General features: G+C 43.2%; 1 protein-coding gene across 22 annotated transcripts in view; it reads left to right on the top strand.

Annotated features, from left to right (window-relative positions):
* Positions 1 to 19,216, top strand: part of MAGI1 (membrane associated guanylate kinase, WW and PDZ domain containing 1) — a 356,289-nt gene that overhangs the window by 279,612 nt on the left and 57,461 nt on the right. For 12 of the 22 annotated variants that reach the window (XM_049826427.1, XM_049826426.1, XM_049826425.1 and 9 more), the window contains exons 5-10: positions 603 to 813; positions 4,335 to 4,417; positions 7,678 to 7,713; positions 12,208 to 12,265; positions 14,531 to 14,619; positions 15,676 to 15,768. In XM_049826427.1, the coding sequence (XP_049682384.1) occupies positions 603 to 813; positions 4,335 to 4,417; positions 7,678 to 7,713; positions 12,208 to 12,265; positions 14,531 to 14,619; positions 15,676 to 15,768 (570 nt within the window). The remainder of the gene's footprint in view (positions 1 to 602; positions 814 to 4,334; positions 4,418 to 7,677; positions 7,714 to 12,207; positions 12,266 to 14,530; positions 14,620 to 15,675; positions 15,769 to 19,216) is intronic. The other 10 variants (XM_049826438.1, XM_049826423.1, XM_049826441.1 and 7 more) reach the window with 5 other exon arrangements.

The following is a 19,216-nucleotide window of genomic DNA, read 5'->3' as shown; positions in this document are numbered from 1 at the left end:
ATAAACCTCCTCAGACAGCTAGAACAGGCACTAGTGAGCAGCAACATGTGGACACATGGTGTAGTGCTGACGTTTATTTTAATTTTTAATTTAAAAAAACCCACTGCACTAAAGACGTTCACCATTAGCTTGTTGACTTTGAGCTTCTGGCTACCTTCTGCACTTGTAAAAATCTCCCCTTTTGATCATTCTTCAAGCAGGAAATTTTAATTCTCCTAATCCCTATCCTACAATTGGCGCTGCGGGAGTGAACGTGTAAGCCTGCTCAGAAGCCCATTGAACTCCTCTACATCAGTGAGCCGGGGCCTGAGACAGCTTGGAAGACTTTGGTACCTCAGCAGGGCCTATTAGAGCAAACACAGGAGCTGATCACAGCTTCTGATTTGCGCTGGCGAGGGTCTGGCTGGCAGAGTGTGTGTGGGCAAAGCAAGCTCGTCCCTGCTGGCAAAAAGACTGCAGAGTCTCTGCCCTCGGTTCATCTGTTGCTGTGTCTTGCAAATTAAAAAGCAAGGAGAGGAAAACTGTAAGGATAAACCCGGAGAAGGAAATGGGAGGAGCAAAAGACTGATTTTCAATTTTATTTGTGCTTGTTTATTCTACAGCAGAGTCTGGTGACCAAGACGAGCATAATACGCATATCCTAAGAGAGACAGCCCCACCATCCACGATTGATAACCACACCAACGTTCCCACCACGGAACCATCTCAGAACCTCCCTCAATACCTACCTCCTTCTGCCGAGGATAACCTAGGTCCTCTGCCGGAAAACTGGGAGATGGCCTACACCGAGAACGGAGAAGTCTATTTTATAGAGTAAAGCACATTTTTGTTCTAATTCCATCTCTCTCCCTCTCTCTCTGGGCATAAGTAAACCTCCATGGATGCTTTTTGTGTGTATATGTGTGTGTATTAAATATTTAGTGTATAGAGTTATGTTGCAGAGCTGCAAGTTCTTTACTGCTTCTGAAGGGGTTTTGCATTTCCTGATTGGATTAACATCCAAATTACTCCTGAGTTCAAAGGCAGAGGGAATTGCTTGTTTTATGAGGGTAGTTACAACAGCAACAGACTCTTATAAAATATGGGCCAGTTGTTTTCACGGGTGGGATGAAAGCTCCTAATTGAAAAGGCTGAGACTTCATTTCTGGAGCCTACCCCTGTGCATAATGCAGCAGAGAGAATTCCTCTGGTCACGTGCTGAGGCGGTAGCAGAGCCAGGGAATGGACTTCGTGTGTTGTCCTCTCGTCAGAGCAAATGGGCCAAACGTGTTAACATGCTCCAGAGGTTTGCAGAAGGCACAGCTCAGCGCACAGCAGGCACAGTAAGTTTGGAAAAGAAGTACCTCCTGCGCTGCAGTCTTTGCTTAAGAGCTGAGTGCTGTCAGCAGTTTTATGACGATATTGATTTTTTCATGCCATAAATAATAGTCTCTAATTATACTTGTCTAGATTTATTGAGATAGGAGTAACTTATAAAATGGGACCTGTTAGTGGAAGAGATTTCTTGCACAGAGTTTAGCTAGACATTAAAATTCAATTAGCTTTTGAAACTCAAGCCCTTAGCTGCCTAAGTAGAGGAGGGGGGTGAGGAATTGATTTTGGATTTGATGGTCTGTTTGCTGCGGTCTTGGAAACTGAGATCCTCCGACTGTGTAGAAGAAGCCAGCGGCCAGCGAGGACAGAAGAACGTCCTCTGCTAATGTCCCTTCTGCTACTCCGGAGAATTTTGCTGGATTAGGGCAGTAAGAGGAGCAGTCCTGCTCCATCATCGGGAGAGGGGACTTTTGGACAGGACCAAGGAAGGGTTCATCAGAGCAGGTTTTCCCTTGGCTGCAATGGCAGGGGAACACGTCAGAGATGATGAGCTCAGGAGCTGGGAGGACTGAGAGCACTGCAGCAGCTCTTCACCAGCTGGGAGAGGGCTGCTGTAAAAAAAGGCCATTTTCCAGGGCGCTTTTAATTACCTGAAGAGGCTGCACCAACCCCCTAGTGTAAGCCAAAGTCTAGAAGGCACAATGCAAATTCTCATCAGCCGCATATCAGATGAAACCAAAATGTGTTCATTATCCCAAGCACGGTATTCTGCCCCTCATTATGTCCTCAGGGTGCCTCATTCTTTGACGTGCTTTCTGGCTTTAATGTATATAACACAGCCTGAGTAATAGCCCATCCAGCCTGCCATTTTCCTCCCCTGGAGGAGGACAGATGATGACAGCTAAATGCTGCCCAAGTTCCTCCTTTTTCTGTCCCCACGTTGGCCCCTGCTGTCCTTCCTTACACGTGCTTCAGCCGGGGGTTCTGCCGTGGCCACCAGTTTCCCCCAAACCCATCCCCGTGGCTGCTATATTCCCTGTGTGTGTGTGTTCTCTTAGCAGTGCAGGACTAGCACCTTAAATAATTTGGTAGACCTTTTGCAGGGGAGTCATATATGCGGTGGAAAAACGTAGCCTGCATACACAACTGTCTGTCTGACATGAAAATCTGGTAGCACTCCAACTGCTTCCTTCCCTGCAGTGCAGATTGACCATTTTGAGGATACATACGCATCGGGGGTGATTTTGTGCAAGAACGTGTTAGTGTGGATACAGCACTGAATGACTGCAGTTCTATTAATTCTAAGGACACCCTCAGCCTAGAAACTATTTAGTTTGATTTGTATCAAATTAAGAGAGCAAGCTAATGAGCTGTGTGGACCCAAGCTGGCTCAGATGTCTGTACCGTCATCGATAGCGCTTTGGGTTATCAAGTCAGGGTGCTGAAGGGAACAGTATGGGAACATCTGAGCTGCTTGCACAGAACCAGCACAGGTCCAGTGGGGCCAGAGCTGCGTGTCGGATAACCGATCCTGATGGCTTGTAGCTGAAGCAATTTGGCTCTTGAGATCTTTTTCTCTGGTGCTTTAATTGGGATTTTCATTACCCAAAGTATCCCAGTCCCTCATTATCCTGCCTGTAGATCTGTGCATGTTACAGATCTAGCACAATCCTGTCCCTCTGAATGCATGATGTGAATGGTGTTTCGCTAAATTTTCTGTGCCTCCACAAACTACAGTTATAAGCCTTTGGTTAGCAAGACAAAGTTGCAAGAAATATGCAAATATTCTATAGCTCTCCTCCCACCGCCCTCTTTCTCAGCTAGACTACAGACTTTCTTATTTATAAGTTGGCAGAACCCCTCTGCTTTATTGCCGTTAATTTGCCTGACTTGCTGAATTTCTGCCACTCAGTTTTCTAGGTGGCGATTAATTGCTCTGAAGCGTACAAAAGGATTAAACACATTTGCTCATCCTGCCTTGGGAGGGCTGGGTAGTAGGATGTGTAAAACAGGGACTTTTTATTTATACACTCGCTTCCTAGGAGCAGGGCAGTCCCCTCTTCTCGCTGTAAAACACAAGTTTGCTGGTCGGTTCTTAGTTCCTCAGGGATCATAGCCCTCATTACGGCATTTCCAGCTTCATGAGACTGTTGTGAGGCTAAGGTCAAGTTTGTAAACCTCTCTGAGACCTTGGAGGAGCAGTAAATAGCATTACTACGGTATTGAAACTTAAAACTGTTAAGCAGCGTTAAAGGCTAAGCTAGATAAATGATACCTCGGGGACTGGAGGGATATCTTTGCAGGTTATGTGTAAGATGACATCAGGCTGTAGAAGAGTTGTTATATTACAAGATTGTCTGTATATGCAAATGAAGTGATGGGAGAAAATAATTTCTAGAAAAATGTATTTTAAGCCTGTTTACTATGCAGCCTCCACCGCTGGGACTGGCATTGCGATACTGTCAGGGGACTTGTAGAAAGGAAGAGTTGAAAGTAAAGCTGTTCAACTTCCATCAAAGGCTTTGACAGAACATTTTTATTTGTGTAATTAAAAAGTTTTCACTGGAAATTGTGGGTTTGACTAGTGCTTGGTCAAATCTAGGCAAACGTCAAAGGTCTTTTGTAGGAACAAAGACCACTGCGTGGTTTAGGGAGGAAGGGTAACTTCTGTCTTTTTGTCAGGAGGCAAATGGCTCAGAGACAGCTCCTGGGATTAAGAAATAAACTACCAAAGACAAAAGTTTGGAAATTGATAGTATAATATTGCAGCTGTCACATGTATCATTCCAGTCAGGAATGCTGATTTGTATATTTTCACTTTTCACCTTTGTGTTTTCAATGCAAGATTCTTGTGATCTGGTAGACTAGTTTGCAAAACATCAAATTGTAATGCTGTTTCTTCTGAAGCAAAGCTATGCCTTCAGGTCTGTTGAATAATAAAGAGGATATATACTTTTATGTCACTGATACTTCAGCTCTGCTTTATTAACAAAGGTCATATTTCCATTTTTGGTTTGCAGCCATAACACAAAAACAACATCTTGGCTAGATCCACGGTGCCTGAACAAACAGCAGAAGCCTCTAGAAGAATGTGAAGATGATGGTAAGAGACTGAAAATAGTGAAATAATAATGTGTTTGTTCATTTCTAGGCGGCTTTCTTCCTTTCCTTTTCCCCTTTCCAATAATCTGTGTTCAGAAATACTTTTAAGAGGTTTATTAGTAAGTGCATAGAGAAAATATCTGTTGTGTTGTAAAATCACTGTCTGTGTATGTCAAATAGCTATTGAGATGGCCGATCATTTAATAAAAATCAAAGAGGTGCTAGAAGTAAGAGGCCGGTGTTTTTGCAAAGGCATTTGAATAGTCACTGATGCTGAACAAGACTCAAAGCTTTCTAACATGTTTGCTCATTGGATTGCTGTGTAGGAGGAAAGCGACTTGAGTCTCTGCATGCTCCATTGTGTTATGCTTCAACCACCTGCTTTACATGAATTGAAAGAGTTATGTTGTTATTTCCTTGTTTGAGCAGAAAAAACTCAATTGCTTCACTTCTACTATTAAATTCTGACAGTCTGCTTAGTGTTATGATTGCTGAAAACAAATTCCATTTGAAAGTGTAGATTTTTGCCACTGAAAATTTACACTGATGTAATTTTGTATTCCTTGAGATGTTAGAAATGCAAGCCACTGTCCAATTTAGAGCAGCCAAATGCAGGACTGTTAAAGGAGGTTCTTTCCCTGCATCCTCTAGGAGATGCTGGAAGGAAAAAGGAATCATATGAAAATAACTTAAATGTTTGGGAAAACCTGCATGGACATTTCAATCTACTGACCAGGAAAGGTGATGGTATTCTAATGCAGAATTTGGCTAACACAATGCTATCATGGTAGACATATCTTAAAAATGGAAGGATTTACTTCGTCAGTGTTGGTGCTTTCCTTGTAAAATCCGTTTTCATGATTAACCTCCCACTGGTGTGAGTGAGCTCAATAAGAATTACGATTTTATTTCTGAAAAGAATCAACTCAATCCCTTTTTACTGGTAGCTTCAAATCTGGCCTCCAGAACTGCTGTTACTATTTTTGCACATGCAGTTTTTCAACCTCTGCTTCCTTTCACGTGTGAGATTTTGCAGGATGTGAGAATTTGCCTGCGCATCCTTTGCTGTTGCGACGAAGCAGGTCACCAACTTGCTAGTGACAATGCAACGTACCCCTAAACCACACGGATGTGCAAAGCCCAGGCAAAAACCGAGCACGCCGAGCTGACGCCTGCTTCAGATCCTTAGCAACTAGCATCATCTGCTAAGGAGCGAGCGGAGGGAGCTGGATTAATGAAGGCCTTGCTCTGCGCCTAAAAATGGATATGTCAGTGGGTAATCAGAACCGGAGCAAAATTAAATAACAGCACACGCAGGCAAAGCTCCTTCCTCCTTGCAGCTAAGCATTGCTGGCAATTAAAAGAGGAGGTTGCTAAGTCTTCGCATAAGCTTTCCTCTTTCAGAGGGTAGTTTTCCCTGAAGCGTAACTTCTGTCCTGGCTTTCTCTACCAGCAAGACTCCCACTACATCGATAGCCCCGGCGATGCCGACAAGCGGTGCGTGCCGCTGCGGGTCAGCGTGCCGCACGCTGTGCTCCGAGCCAGGGCAAGGAGCAGCCGGTAGGATGAGTCGACAACGGGTGGCTGAGCTCCTCTGTTAAACAGTTGTAAGTCTCCTCGCAGAAGGGAAAGTCTTTCTCTTGTCCTCTTAGCAATTATAAAACAAACATGGAAATAATTTATTTTATTGGGATTAGAAACGTACAGCTGGTATTTTTGTATGTAATTAGATGCATAATTTTGCAGAGTAGTGGCATTTTTGTTTGTCAGGTCCCTGGAATCAGCTAATGTCATCTTCCCACACACCCCTTCACTTCATTCACGAAGTTTCTCATTAATGAATATTTTAAACATTCAAGAGTTAAACCAGTTGCTTCAGAGGTGCAGCAGTGCACTGCACTGTTTTGCTTGGCTGCTCCGATCTTGCTTTGCACATAAGAATAATTATATTTCAGAAAACAATGTGAGCGCAAAGAAGAGAGAAGGTTATTTTTACTGCATCGTAGAAGCTGGACATTTTTGGCAAGGGTCACTGTAGGGTATTTTTCCACTGAAGTCAGTGGGCCTCCTCCTCTGTTTTGTTTGTTGTGTGTGTGCGCGCGTGAGTTTTCAGGCTTGATCTCATCCTGTTTGTGGTTTTTATAAATGTTAGATGTCGTTTCAGATTTGTTTGGGTGCAGTTGCCTTGTGTTTTTTCTTCATCAGGATACGTGTCCCTGACGAGTTTTTGGTCGTTTCCAGTTGTTTAGGCTATCAAAGGAAACTGCAATTCATATTTCATGCTAACGGTCCTAAATAACTGCTTTGGTAGAATATATTGCAAACAGGTTGTGGAAGTGGTTTTTTAGGTGTCCAAATTTTCAAAAGCAATGCCGTGCCACTACATCATCTGTTTGCTTCTATCATTCATTTATGTGGCTGATACTTTAGTGTATTAGGTCCAAGACTGTTTTTACCATCTTTGTTCTGGTTTTGTCATCATCTTTCATTTTCAGACTGCATTATTATTATTTATAGGCTAAGCAATACTTTAATCATCTGTGTCACTGTTAACTTATGAATATGGAGCAGATAATGATAAATGGAGCAACAGTGAATATTGATGGCTTTGTGTCTTTGAAAAATTATGTGATCTTTGTCCCAGGTGCCTCGCTAAAACTGGTGCATTCCTGTATATGCTTCACCAGTGCATCTGGACTTCGGTGTGGACCTGTGCCTCCAGTGAAACAAGGCGCTTTGCTTTGTGTCTCTCTTAAATCATCTGAGTAGTTACAGTGAAGTCAATTGGACCTTGTATGCACATAAATTTACGTACTTTCTTGAAAACCTTGCTACATTAGTTCTTATTTAGATGCAAGGTTTTCCTCTCCGATTTCTTCATTAGTATTCAGGTCTGGCCTTCTGATAGATCCGTGTCTCTACAGAACGGATTGCGAAGGTCGGACCGTACAGATCTGAGAGAGAAGCTTCACTACAGTGAGAACAACACAAATGTATTACTTTGCCATATCAAACCGTGGCATGGAAGTAGTCAATTGATACAGATATTTTGAGAATGCAAGAACCAGTTCTTTCATTACCTACATCAGATCCATCAATATTCTGATCACTAAAGTGTGATAAATGGAAAGCTTGGGCTCGGTCTGTAGAAAATTAGTGCCGGTTCTGCTGTTTGCTGTAGGGAATTTCTTGCTTGGTGCTGGTGTCTGAAATTTTCTTTTAATTTTTTCTGTCTCATTTACTGCTCTTCCCTTGGAGAAGAAGGGGTACACACGGAGGAACTGGACAGTGAACTAGGTAAATCATCCATCTCTCGTTTTGATGTTTGACTTCAACCACACTGTTTTAAGCCTTTAATTACTTACTTTCTCCTTTGTATCATTTTGCATCTTTCAGTTTTTTTATTTCAACAAGCCTAATTTATCAGCAAAACTTCCCTAGCCCACAAAGCATTAATCTTCCCCTTGCTTCAGATCTAGTGTTTTTCTTACCGATTCAGAGTGTGAAGAAAGCTGGAGGGCCTTAATCTTGCAAAGTTTGTTTGAGGTTGTTTCCTCCTGGACCCCACAGAAGTCAGGGGCTTTTCCACTGGCATCACTGGCTCCACGAAAAAGCTTATGGATGCCAAAGTTGTAATCAAGTAGCTAATGGTGCTTTTTCACTGGGGCCACAGACATTTCCCAAACAAGAGAAGCAAAGTGTGATTTAGAAAGTTTAAGTGTTACATAGGATGCTTCTGCTGAGCTTGTGAATGAAACAGCTGAAAATTTTGCCTCAGTAGGTGATTTTATAAACAGATGATTTTCAATGATGTGGTACGCTTTTATTTGCTGCATCTTTTTGTGAAGAATGCTGTCTTGATATCTAATCTCAGCAGTACTTATTCTGTTTATACTGATGGTGGAGGTAGTTGTTATTTCTGTTCAGCTATGCTCTAGTGCACTTGGAAAGCTGAAAGGCATAAGAGGTTGCATAGGATTTTATTTCCACTAGGTCTATTATTGCTTTTAAAAAAGACTGTATTTACAGTTTATAGTTCTGCATATGGAGGGTTGTATTACCAGAGAATTAACCTCTGGTTTCTGTAATGACTTGCAAGCAAGTGTATTCTCCGTCCTGCTTCTGGGTGATTGATACGGCATCAGCAGCCAGCAGCTGTCGAGTGGACTTTTAACACTACGCCAGGAACTGCTCTTCTGGATAATATGCCTGGAATAATGTTGGAGGCCTAGCTTCTTTTAGTGCAAGAATTTGAAAGAACTGACAATGTAAAGAAGAATGCAATCGCCTTAGTGGTACATTAGCAGTACGCGCAGCTCATACAAATAATCAGCAGCCGACCAAGTAACATCAGAAGCAGGTGGATGCACACCAACAACCTGCAAAGATTTCTCATGAAGGTCTTCACAAAGGGTGACTTAAAATAAGAGAGAGGTTCTTTCAGTCTCATACGAGGATCTAGTGCAAGAGAAGAGCTGAAAAAATAGATGCAGGGAAACTCATTAATTGATAAGCCTGACCCCAGTCCTGCAGGCACTTACATACGCAAGTGTTTTGCTGGAACATCATGAGATGTTCCCTTTGTTTTAATGCAGATAAGCTTTATTGAGCTCACAGCCCATCAATATACTTTTGGGATTTGCGAATGTTGCAGTGTAAAGAAAGACATTTTCAAATGGTTCAGCTGGTTGCAGCGACGTTAGGGAGGCGGCATGAAAACGTATGGCCTATTCATTAACCGTACTCGTGGTTAGTATAAACTGGTTGGTGCCAGATATTTAGCTCCTTAGTTTATCAACAGTTTCTGTCCTAAATATAAGAAAAAGAAAACTTGAAGCATTTGCACAACTTGTTTTCCAAAGAGGTGGCTTGAATATGGAGTAATAGGTCACCTCTTTTTAACAGAAGGTTGTACAAAAGGACACAATAATTTAACCTTTAGAGTCGAATTTGACATACGCTTGTGCAGATCCTCCCGGCCTCACAGGGAGCAGTAAGAGCTGAGTGTACTGAAGTCATCTCCAGCTCCTTTTTAGTGATGGATGGGTGCAACTAAAATAGCTGGCGGTTGGGGAAGTGTTTTTTTTTTAAGAATCCATCCGTCCCCTCTGTAGGGTAGGATACTAAACAAGAGCATCTCAGTAGGAATCCGTGTATTTACCTCAGGCTTAAAAGTGTAAAATTGGGTATTTGTCCATTGAATTTACCTGCTGACAAATGCTCTGAGACTGCAGAGTGCTGCGTGGATGTGCCAAAATAAAAACCATATGGCTCACTAAGGTTCCTAACGATACAAACTGTTTTTGGAAATCTCATACTTGTGATAAAATCTAATGCTCTGGGTCATCTTCAGTTTGGCAGGAGAGGTAGAGAGGAGAGATGAATAATTTAAAGCCTCTAAGAAGCCAGACTGTGCAGCATGACTGGGGAGAATATTGCCTTTTGCTTTAGAGAACTTTCAGAGGCTTTTAGAAGTCAGAAAGCGCATCTACGTAATCAACAAGAAATGTGTTGAGAGCTGCAGTTTTGTGTATTGTTATTTCCAAAAACATAGAGAAGTGTTCCTTAAATGGAAAGCTGCAGAGATAGAAAACTGGAAAGATTTTGGCACAATACCATTTTTGGGGTTAAGAAAGTGCCAGTTTTCTGACCCTCTGTGAAAATTCTTTAAAAGAAAAGAAAAAAAAAAAATTAATAGCAATCTGGGTGAATAGAAAAAAGGCAAAAAAAATTTTTTGTTTAAACTTTAAAAATAGAAAACACTTAATAGTCCAAAATAGACAAAAGATATTCAGCAGGACAACTTGTGGAAAAGTCATATTAAGGCATTTGTGCATTACTTCTCCTCTCCCTCATTCACTTTTTATTTTTCTTCCACCCCCAGCTTGGTCTCCTTACCATTCTGCTCTCACCATAGTGCAATGAGTTAATGGCTGCCACAACTTGTGATTTCCCTGGTTGCATCCTAGGTCTTAATTTAATTGCACTGAAACTTTTTAAGCCAGTCCCACAGCGTTTTCACTATACGGGCCTCCTTTGCAAACCTGAGAGTTCCCTTTGCGAAAAGACTTTCAAGATTGGCCTTTAGCTTTCTAACTTTTTCTCACATACACTTGCACGCTGTAAGGAATATCTGTTTCTGAAGCATTCATTTCAGATCGATCTGCTGATAAAATTGTGGAGTATTTTCATGCCCAAAAGTTAGCACTGGCTTGCATTTAATTGCTTATGTCTCAAGGAATCCAAAGATGTTAAACCCAATAAGGATAAAATAACAAGAATGGAAAACCTACCTTATATCTGCAAATAAGGGACATGTGGAGCAAAACCCATGAAAATCGATTTCATCTGATCTCCAGCCAATTCTGAACACAAACATAAACTTTGAGTAATTAGTCCATGTGTGTTTGTATAGATTCTGTTCATCTCCAGTCTGGAGATATTTCTATCCTTATGGCGACATAGATGAAGTCTATAAATGCAGAACTAGATAGTTACATTTGTTCTAATTAATGGGCCATTGTTGATTGTATTGGCTCAGCAATTGATGCCATTAATGAAAATAAATCTTTGCATTTGATAATAAGCAGATTATTTACTATCAGCCTTGTCAATTTAGTGATAAGTTTTCAGAAATTGTTTTGCATGGGGTATTTAAGCTTGTGTTATCTGACAGTGGCTTCTTTTTTTTTTTTTTTTTTTTTTTAATTTAAATGAATGTGCAGAGTCTGTGGGACCACACTTGCACAGTCCATAGCATGGTAGAGCCTTTTTTTGAGCTGATTCACAGTATTCCACAAACGCACCACTCTGTTTTGTTAATAGGATGATTACTTCAGTACCCACAGCCAACGGGAACATTGTGTTTAAATGAGTGGGACAAGGATCAGGCCCTTAAGTAATACATACAGTTTTAATAACCCTCAGTTGGATGCTGAAGTGATTTTATTACATTCACTAATTATAGTTAAAGTACTATGTGCAGTCTAGAAAATGAACAGGAACAAAAGCGGATACGTTTCCAAATGTTAATTTCATCTTCAGAACTGTTTTTTGTTAATTATGCTAATTAAAAAAGGAAATCTCTGTTACATGTGATTATGGCAATATGTGTTTTTACATTAAGTGCTATACAGCAAAATACATCTGTGTGTGCCAGCCCCACTTGGGTGGATTCCATGTGCCGGGCATTTACGTTAAATTCACTTTGTCCTGTTTCAAGATGCGCTTTTGTGTTGGGCTCACTGCTGAGTGATGCAGTGTAAATCCCTAAGAAAGGAGTCAAAAAAAACCTTTTTTTTTTTTCAGCAGTGGTGAGCATAAATGGCTCAGCCCTGGTACAGGAGACAAAAGTGGTCTCTCTGTTAGTGTGCTACAACTGCTTGCCATAATCTTGCCTGTCTTCAGCGGCTGGCATTAAAATGCCTCTGGCCTGTTGCCTGCATCGACTTCCACTGCAGTGCTCCATCCAGGGCACCTCTGCCCATGATGGTGAAACCAAGGGGGTACTTGAGGCACTCTCAGAAAGGAAATTTATTGATCACTTGTTCATTTAATGGAAAAAAAATAAATCTCAAATCGGCTGGCATGGGCATCTTCCGACTGATTTGCTAACCTAGCACTGGTAGGACAGGCTGTGTTACGCCAGCCTTTAAAAGGAGGCTGTGATCATTCTGGAAAGCGTTTGAAGCGAAGTCTGAGCTACTGAGGAGTTTTGCACGCAGAGCAGGAGCAGCTACCTGTCAGAAAAATCTGCATTGGAGGCTTCAGTAATGTTTTTTCTATTTCCAGAGTTGCCTGCTGGTTGGGAGAAAATTGAGGATCCCGTATATGGTGTCTACTATGTAGAGTAAGTGCTGCTCTCCGGTTCTGGTGTGGCTGTCGCGTGGAGGAAGGCTTTCCTCCGCAGCGGTCTGTATGCTTTCTTGGTAGCATCTCATACCGAGGAGGAGGAGGAGGAGGAGACCCTGGCCCCTTAATGGCTGGGGGATGCTATACTTGCTGGGAAAGGGCAGCCCTGCCTTGCCATTCTCCATCCTCTGGTGGGCTCTGGCTGCAGCACCCTGGGGTGGGCTCAGGGAAGACAGGAGCACCCCGGGGTTGGGGCGTGCAGGAGTTCCAGCACCTCACGAAATACCTCCATGCAGAGAACATTAACAAGTGTGCAATTAACTGAGCTTGATCCCCTTTTATATAGTGCTATGATCAACATGCCGAGTGTGCAAAGCAGACCACCAAGTCAGTTACAAGTCAGAAGGCACTCGAAAGGAGGAATGGATGAGCCTGTGTGACCAAACAGCCACGGCAGAGGTTCTTGCATCAGGCTGTGTTGTTGTGAATAGAATTACAGGTTTAATGGGACTCTCTCCGGAATTAGAACAGCTTCTTCCTTATCTAGATGTCACATCACTCCCTAGGGAAACCAGAGATCTGAGTTTTGTTTCATCACTGACCCCATAAAATGAATTTTTAATTATGTGTATACTCCTGTCTAGTAGGATGGCTTATGATAGCCCTCAGAATAGACATGGAATACAGTTTCTGTCTGCTTTGGCTTATTTCTGACCCCACCATCTGTGCCTAGGGAAACAAGGTTAGCAAACTGTGTAATTAAGGCTTGACATTTATTTACCAAAGACATCAAGAATTTTTTTTGGCTATTAAATGCCATGCCAAGAGTTCTTTACAGCATTTTTTCCTGTCACTTTATATATATGTGCTTGTTGGTTTTATAGCACTCCTGAGCAATGAAATTAAATAGAAAAGTAACAGCAATGAGACATAAGTTTATTTTGTTTGCTATCTATAAGCTAGCAAGATGGTTATAATTTGAGCATTTGTCTCTGTCCCTTCCAGTTCAGGCACTCTATTATTGCATAATAGTTTTTACTGAGAAACAACTGTATCATGAAAAAGTTTCTATCATTTTTAAAGTAGTTATTTGTTTTTAACTTTCTGAAGATATCTTGAAATGGGAAATTAGTTAAATATTTTTCCAGTGATTTAATATTGATCTTTAGCAGAAAAAAATTTTAACATAACTGTCTAGAGTGCTGATATCATGATTACTTGAAAAAGTAGTTGGTTGTTCATTTGGGTTTGGTTTTTGTTGGTTGGTTTTTTTTAATAAAGACACATGGGACGAGACAATAAAATAGTAAGTTCATGATGGTAAACTTTGCTTTGGATACAATGATGGGCTTTAAGCTAACACGATTTTCTAAGGTCTACCTGCTCCTCTGCTGTAGCAAAATCACTACTGAAAAATTGCTCTTGAACAGTTGATGAGCAGCTCATCTGATCTGCAGCAAGTGCCCAGACCTGCCGCCACCTCCCTGGCATCTGTGGCTGGTGTTCGTTGTTTGGTTCATAAAATGGTTAATCGTCCCTGGAGCGCATTGCTTGTCTGCCATGTTTGGGGCTGGGCTGCTTTTTTTTCCTTTTCCTGAAATTGGTAAGAGGTATTGGCTCGAAACATCTCATATGGGTCAAAAGCTGCCTAATGGCCCTCCAAGGAGGACAGCTCAAGTTTCACCAAATGCCAGTTTCCACTGGGAGTATTTGCCGGTGGCTAATTCTGAATATATCTTGATCCATTTAGAGCCCAGCTTTTCAACTCATAGCCTGCATCCCTGCAGATATTTGTAAGATATCCTGTTAATAGTGTGCATTGTTCAGATAGCTGACAGATGTTACCAGTTGTTGGGGTTTGGGTTTGTGGTTTTTTGTTGTTTTTTTTTTAAATTTCAGTGAGCCAGGGAGTGACTGCACCTCTGGAAATCTGATTAAAGCAGGGATGATATGGGCCTGTCTTTTAAAAAGCAATGAGACAGAGCGCCTTTTCTGTTTTAATCTCATTTTTCACAGATAGATCACTACTTTAATGTATTTGAAGGAATTAGCCATTCCTACTCAAGACATCATATCAATACTGGAATCCGCTTGTTTTCCTAAATATGCTTTTTGGCACGACTAGGTGAGCCTTGCTCCACATACACCCCTGTTGGGTTTGTTTGGTATTTTACTCCTTTCCTCAGAGGAGTTTCATGCCTGGCCGTCATTCCTGCTTTTCACATAAAGGGTTTCCTAATTTATTGCTCTCTCTCATCTCCAGCCACATCAACCGGAAGACCCAGTATGAAAACCCAGTTCTTGAAGCAAAGAGGAAGAAACAGCTTGAGCAGCAGCAACAGCCACCAGAAGGTTGGCATCGCCAAAGCGCGATGATTGGGCTTTTCATGAGGGAGCGTGCCCTCCCTTGCCTTGGCAGCACCGCCAATATGTTTGTCCTTCCTTCTGTGGCCTTAGCATTTAAAGGCCAAATGACGTGCATAGGAAAGGTTGCATATGCCCTTCACATAAAATGCAGCAAAAGAGAAAATCTAAACCGTATAACCACTTAAACATAGTAGCTTTCACCCTCCTAAAGGGGAGAGAATTTCCTTTTAATGTCCTTTATTCCTGAAAAGTTTCTAACCTTCCCAGAGACAATCAAAACGCGTGTTTTCCTGTGTAATCTGCTCCATCAAGTTACTCACTGTAGCTGGTGGTGTTCCAGTCTGTATTGGGACTCACAGGCTACCAAAGGGGATGAGGAGTGGGCATTTACATGCGCACTAAAGAAAACCCTCTGAATGAGAGACTTCTTAACCCAAGAGCTTCGGGTTGTCAAGCTCTAATATTTGAAGTAATTTCATTATTTTAAAACACTCCTCCCCTGCCTTTTTTTTTTTCTTTTCTTTTCTTTTTTTTTCTTTTTTTTTTTTTCTTCCCTTTAAATGCAGCCCAACTGTAGCGAGGGGCCTGTGGTATTTGGGTTTGTTTTGGTACTTTTGTAGCTTTCACACCAAGTTACTTCACAACAGTTATTATCCAAGGGGAAAATAATTTAGGCTTCAACATTCCTCCTGCAGCCCCATTTCCTGCAACATTAGTTCTTCTACTTAGATGCCATAAGTGCCATGGGGAATAGATTTCATATAAATGTCGAGACCACTTAGATGCAAATCAATTCCCAAGTTCGAGAGAGCGATAGGGTGTCCCAGCAGATGGATTAGTTGACCTGGACATAGAGAGTCCTCCAGAACTGATTTTTGGACATCCCACTCATTTTATTCCTTCTCTCCATGACTCTGTTTCCTCTCTTGCCATGCTTCTCGCGTCTCCTCTGCTTGAACCCCACACTCCCAGTGTGTGTACGTGCAGGAGCTCATAGTGCTGTTGTGAAACGAGTAACATTTCCCTCTCTGCCCTCTCTAGAATGGACAGAGGAGTGTCCATCTCTCCCACCACCCGCTGCTCCAAACCATGTTTCAAACAACCAAGAGGCAGTTCGGGAAGCGCCAGTGCAAGGTAACAACCTTGTTAAACCAGTTGTAAAAGTGCAACAAGGTTTTTTTCCTGAGAATGAAATTCCCTCAGCCATGAGCAAAAGGGAGTATCTCCACAACTAGTGTCACACGCCAGGGCATGTGCCTGCTTATCTGAATTCCCATAGATTTTAAGACTAGTTGTTTCAAGACCACATTTGATGCCAAATGCAAGAGGCAAATGAGATCACCTGCATCAAAAAAGGATTGTGGCTATTCTCTGTGTAGCGTTCCAAATCTTTAAAAAGGCATGGTGAAAACATGAGTTACAACATCGGTGGGCTTTAGCAGCAACTTGCAAGTGCAAGTAGGAGGAGAGCCTTTTCTACAGAGCTGTATGGATATGCAAGGATTAGGCTTTTACATCTTCTAAACTCTACTGAGTTAAAAATGTGGCTCCTATAATAAGATCTGGTGCAGAGATTTCCTTCTGTTCTCATAGGTCAACATTCCCTCCCAAAAAGCAGCACAAAGTTTCACCATGTTGCACTGTGATTAAGACACAGACACGCATTAACGTGGTAACGTGAGAGCCAAAGCTAATGTGCCCCCATATCTGCATTTGTGGGCAGGTAGGCTTTCAAGTTAAAGTAGTTTAAGAGTTTAAGAAAATTGGTCAGCATGTTTGGGAGCTGTGATGTGCATAGGTTGTCTGCACTGCTGGGCAGGACCTTGGTTTTGGAGAACTTGGGGTGTCTTGGTTGTATTTGTGACATCTGAGCAGCCAGGTTCTGGTATTGCCATGGATGAGTCTGGCTTGCAACTTTATGGATTCTCCTTTTTGTGTGCTTTGAATCCAAATGAAAACTGGGGGGGCATAGGACCTGAGGGGAACACCAGAAGAGGGAGATCCTCTGCCACTTGGAGACCTTTGCGGAGCTACCAGGCCTCCCGTGCTGAATCTGACTTTCTGTAGTAACAGAGGGTGAAGAGGCACAAGTGCCATGGCCAAATGTTAGGAGCAAATTACAACATGTTTCTGCAAAATCTAAGTTGAAGGTCCTCTGGAGAGTTCTGCATGAGGAGAGAATGACAGTAAGCCCAAACACTGCAGACCTACTATGAATTTGTACACATGTACAAGTACTTTGGGCTATTACAGCCTTGTTTATTGGCATCAATGGTCTGTGTATAGCCAACTGCTCACAAACCAGTTGCTTGTCTTAAATAACTGACCAGACAGACATGAATTGTTCCTGAATTTGCAGCGTGAGCTGAAACATTGCCAGATGAGGTTGCTAGCAGGGACAGAGAGTTCCACTTGTACCTGTTGCAGTCTTAAGTGCTCTCTGGTTGTAAGTGCTTGTAAGTAGGTTTCATCTTTGGGTACATCTAAATTGCATGGCTTTGTCCTGGTCTGCAGGAACCAGAGGCTGGCGAAGGTGAGAGAGGGGGAATCTGGCTGGCCATCATCGTGACAGAGCTGGGAGCAGCTGGGGGGAGGCTGGCCCTGGGAGCTGGGAAATACTCCTGTGCTCTGCAGGTCGGCCGTGGTGAGCCTGGCCGGGGTGCTGCTGTCCCAGCAGCCTTTCCTGCCACGAAGAGCCAGGGAGTGCTCTCTGCGGCAGTTGGCAGCAGGTCAGCCCTTCCAAAACAGGCGTTGTAAATTTAGCAGTATCCAAAAGCCCCCAGCACATTCCCGAGGGGTATTGGAGTAATGCGGACTCGCAGCAAGGAAAAACGGGGGAGGTCTGGGGATGGTACCCAAACCACCAGGCATCTGGGGTTAAGCATGTCATCAGAGTGCCCCCGAAATGCTGGTCTTCCTCGGGGAGATACCTGTGAATGCCACCTCTGCCTTTTACACTGTCAGGCTGAAGCAAAGGCTGCCTAAGCATCCGTGCACGGCAATGCAAAGGATCCATCATGCAGGGGATGACGTTAGAAGCCTTTCTCAGCTCTCCTCCCACTCTTGACTGCCAGCCACCAAAATTGTGCAGCAACGTTACAGGAGAGCATTAGCCTGTCTCGGCACCACTCTGAGTGACATGTCCTGGTACCCGCTGATGACTCCTTCTCTCTTTCATTCCTTCCTCTTCCTTTCTCAGTGCTGCTCCCTCTTCTCTCGCTCCCCATTTGCAGCAACTATTTCCAGCTTCCCTGCCCTATGCCCAGGGGTTTCCATCTCTCCCACCGATGGCACTGCTGGCAGCTGGGCATAAGGACCCTGGCACTGCTCTCCCACCTGGGGTTTTGTAGATACAATCATTTAAATCGCGATCCCCTTCCAAATGCTGTGGGTGGGACATAGCCCGTGGTGCTGCTGTCATGTTAGCGCAGGGCAAGTTCACCCCGTATTTGTAGGCAGATGTCAGCCAGCTGTGCTTTTTCTGCTTGTCTTTTGAACCAGAAATCAGCACAGGACCAAGCCCCTCTGCATGCTGCCTCTCAGCCGTATTTGTTACCTGAGACGTTGGGTTGCACTTTGATAGTCAGGGCTTTTTTACAGCTTGGGCTCTGAGCAGAGCATCTGCCCACGATGTGCAGGATTACTGTGTTCCTGCGCTACCCTTCAAAGGCAGAAGACTGCAAGTCCTTACACTGCCCCCTCATGAATAATCTTCAAATATACTTTTTTTTTCTTTTTTTTTTTTTTCCCCCCAGTCAAAGGCTTACGAGTCTCAAATCCCCTCACTCTCCCTCAAGGTCTCCTTTCTGAACCGAGGCCCACGGCAACGCTGCCGAGGTTTTTTGAAAGTATGCCAGCTCTCCTGGCTGCAATACACACTGCTGATCCTGAAGCTGTCACCAGAGGGCTTAGTGGCACAGGCTTTTCCCCCTCTAAGCATTAAAAACAATTAAAAGTGCAAAGGTGTTTAGTGTTGGCACTGTGAAGTATGGCAACCGTGATCCCTTTTCCGAGCCTGTGCAGCGTGCTTTGCAAGGATGCGCTTTTGTCTTTGGAGCACCTCGTTCCTCTTAACCGTGTTCCCAGAGAGCATTAAGAGCCCTCCAGCACAGCCGCTCCGGTCCCGGGCCGCTCTTTGATCCGTACTTCACAACGGCAGTGTTTCATCCACAACAGGCAAGGAGCAGAAAGGCAAGAGAAAAGACTTCAAACGGTGTCTGAAGAACAACATCAGCGTCCTCCCCTTTTTCACTGGAGGAGGCCACGGGGCGGTAGCGATGGGGGGGGGGGGGGGTGTCATGCTAAAGGGTTACATGGTGTCTTGCCAGAGCTCAGAAGTTGCTTTTTGCTTGGTGGGTTGGGAGAAGGCCAAGTGGTGAAAAACATAATGATATTCCTTTCTGCAGAAATTCTCGCTGCAGACTCCTTCTGTAGGAGGCATTTGTGCTGCCCCTGTCCCATCCTTCCTGGGATGGATATAACCACCTCAGGACAGAGATAAGACACATATCTAAGCCAGCATTGCCAGCTTTGATATATTCCATTCTTTAAAGCAGCATGTTTTCCCCTTTGTAGCCTTGGG

Source organism: Accipiter gentilis, chromosome 23, assembly GCF_929443795.1.
Source record: "Accipiter gentilis chromosome 23, bAccGen1.1, whole genome shotgun sequence".
Lineage (NCBI taxonomy): Eukaryota > Metazoa > Chordata > Aves > Accipitriformes > Accipitridae > Astur > Astur gentilis.
Note: the sequence above shows the minus strand (reverse complement) of the source record. Positions and strands in the feature narration are given on the sequence as shown.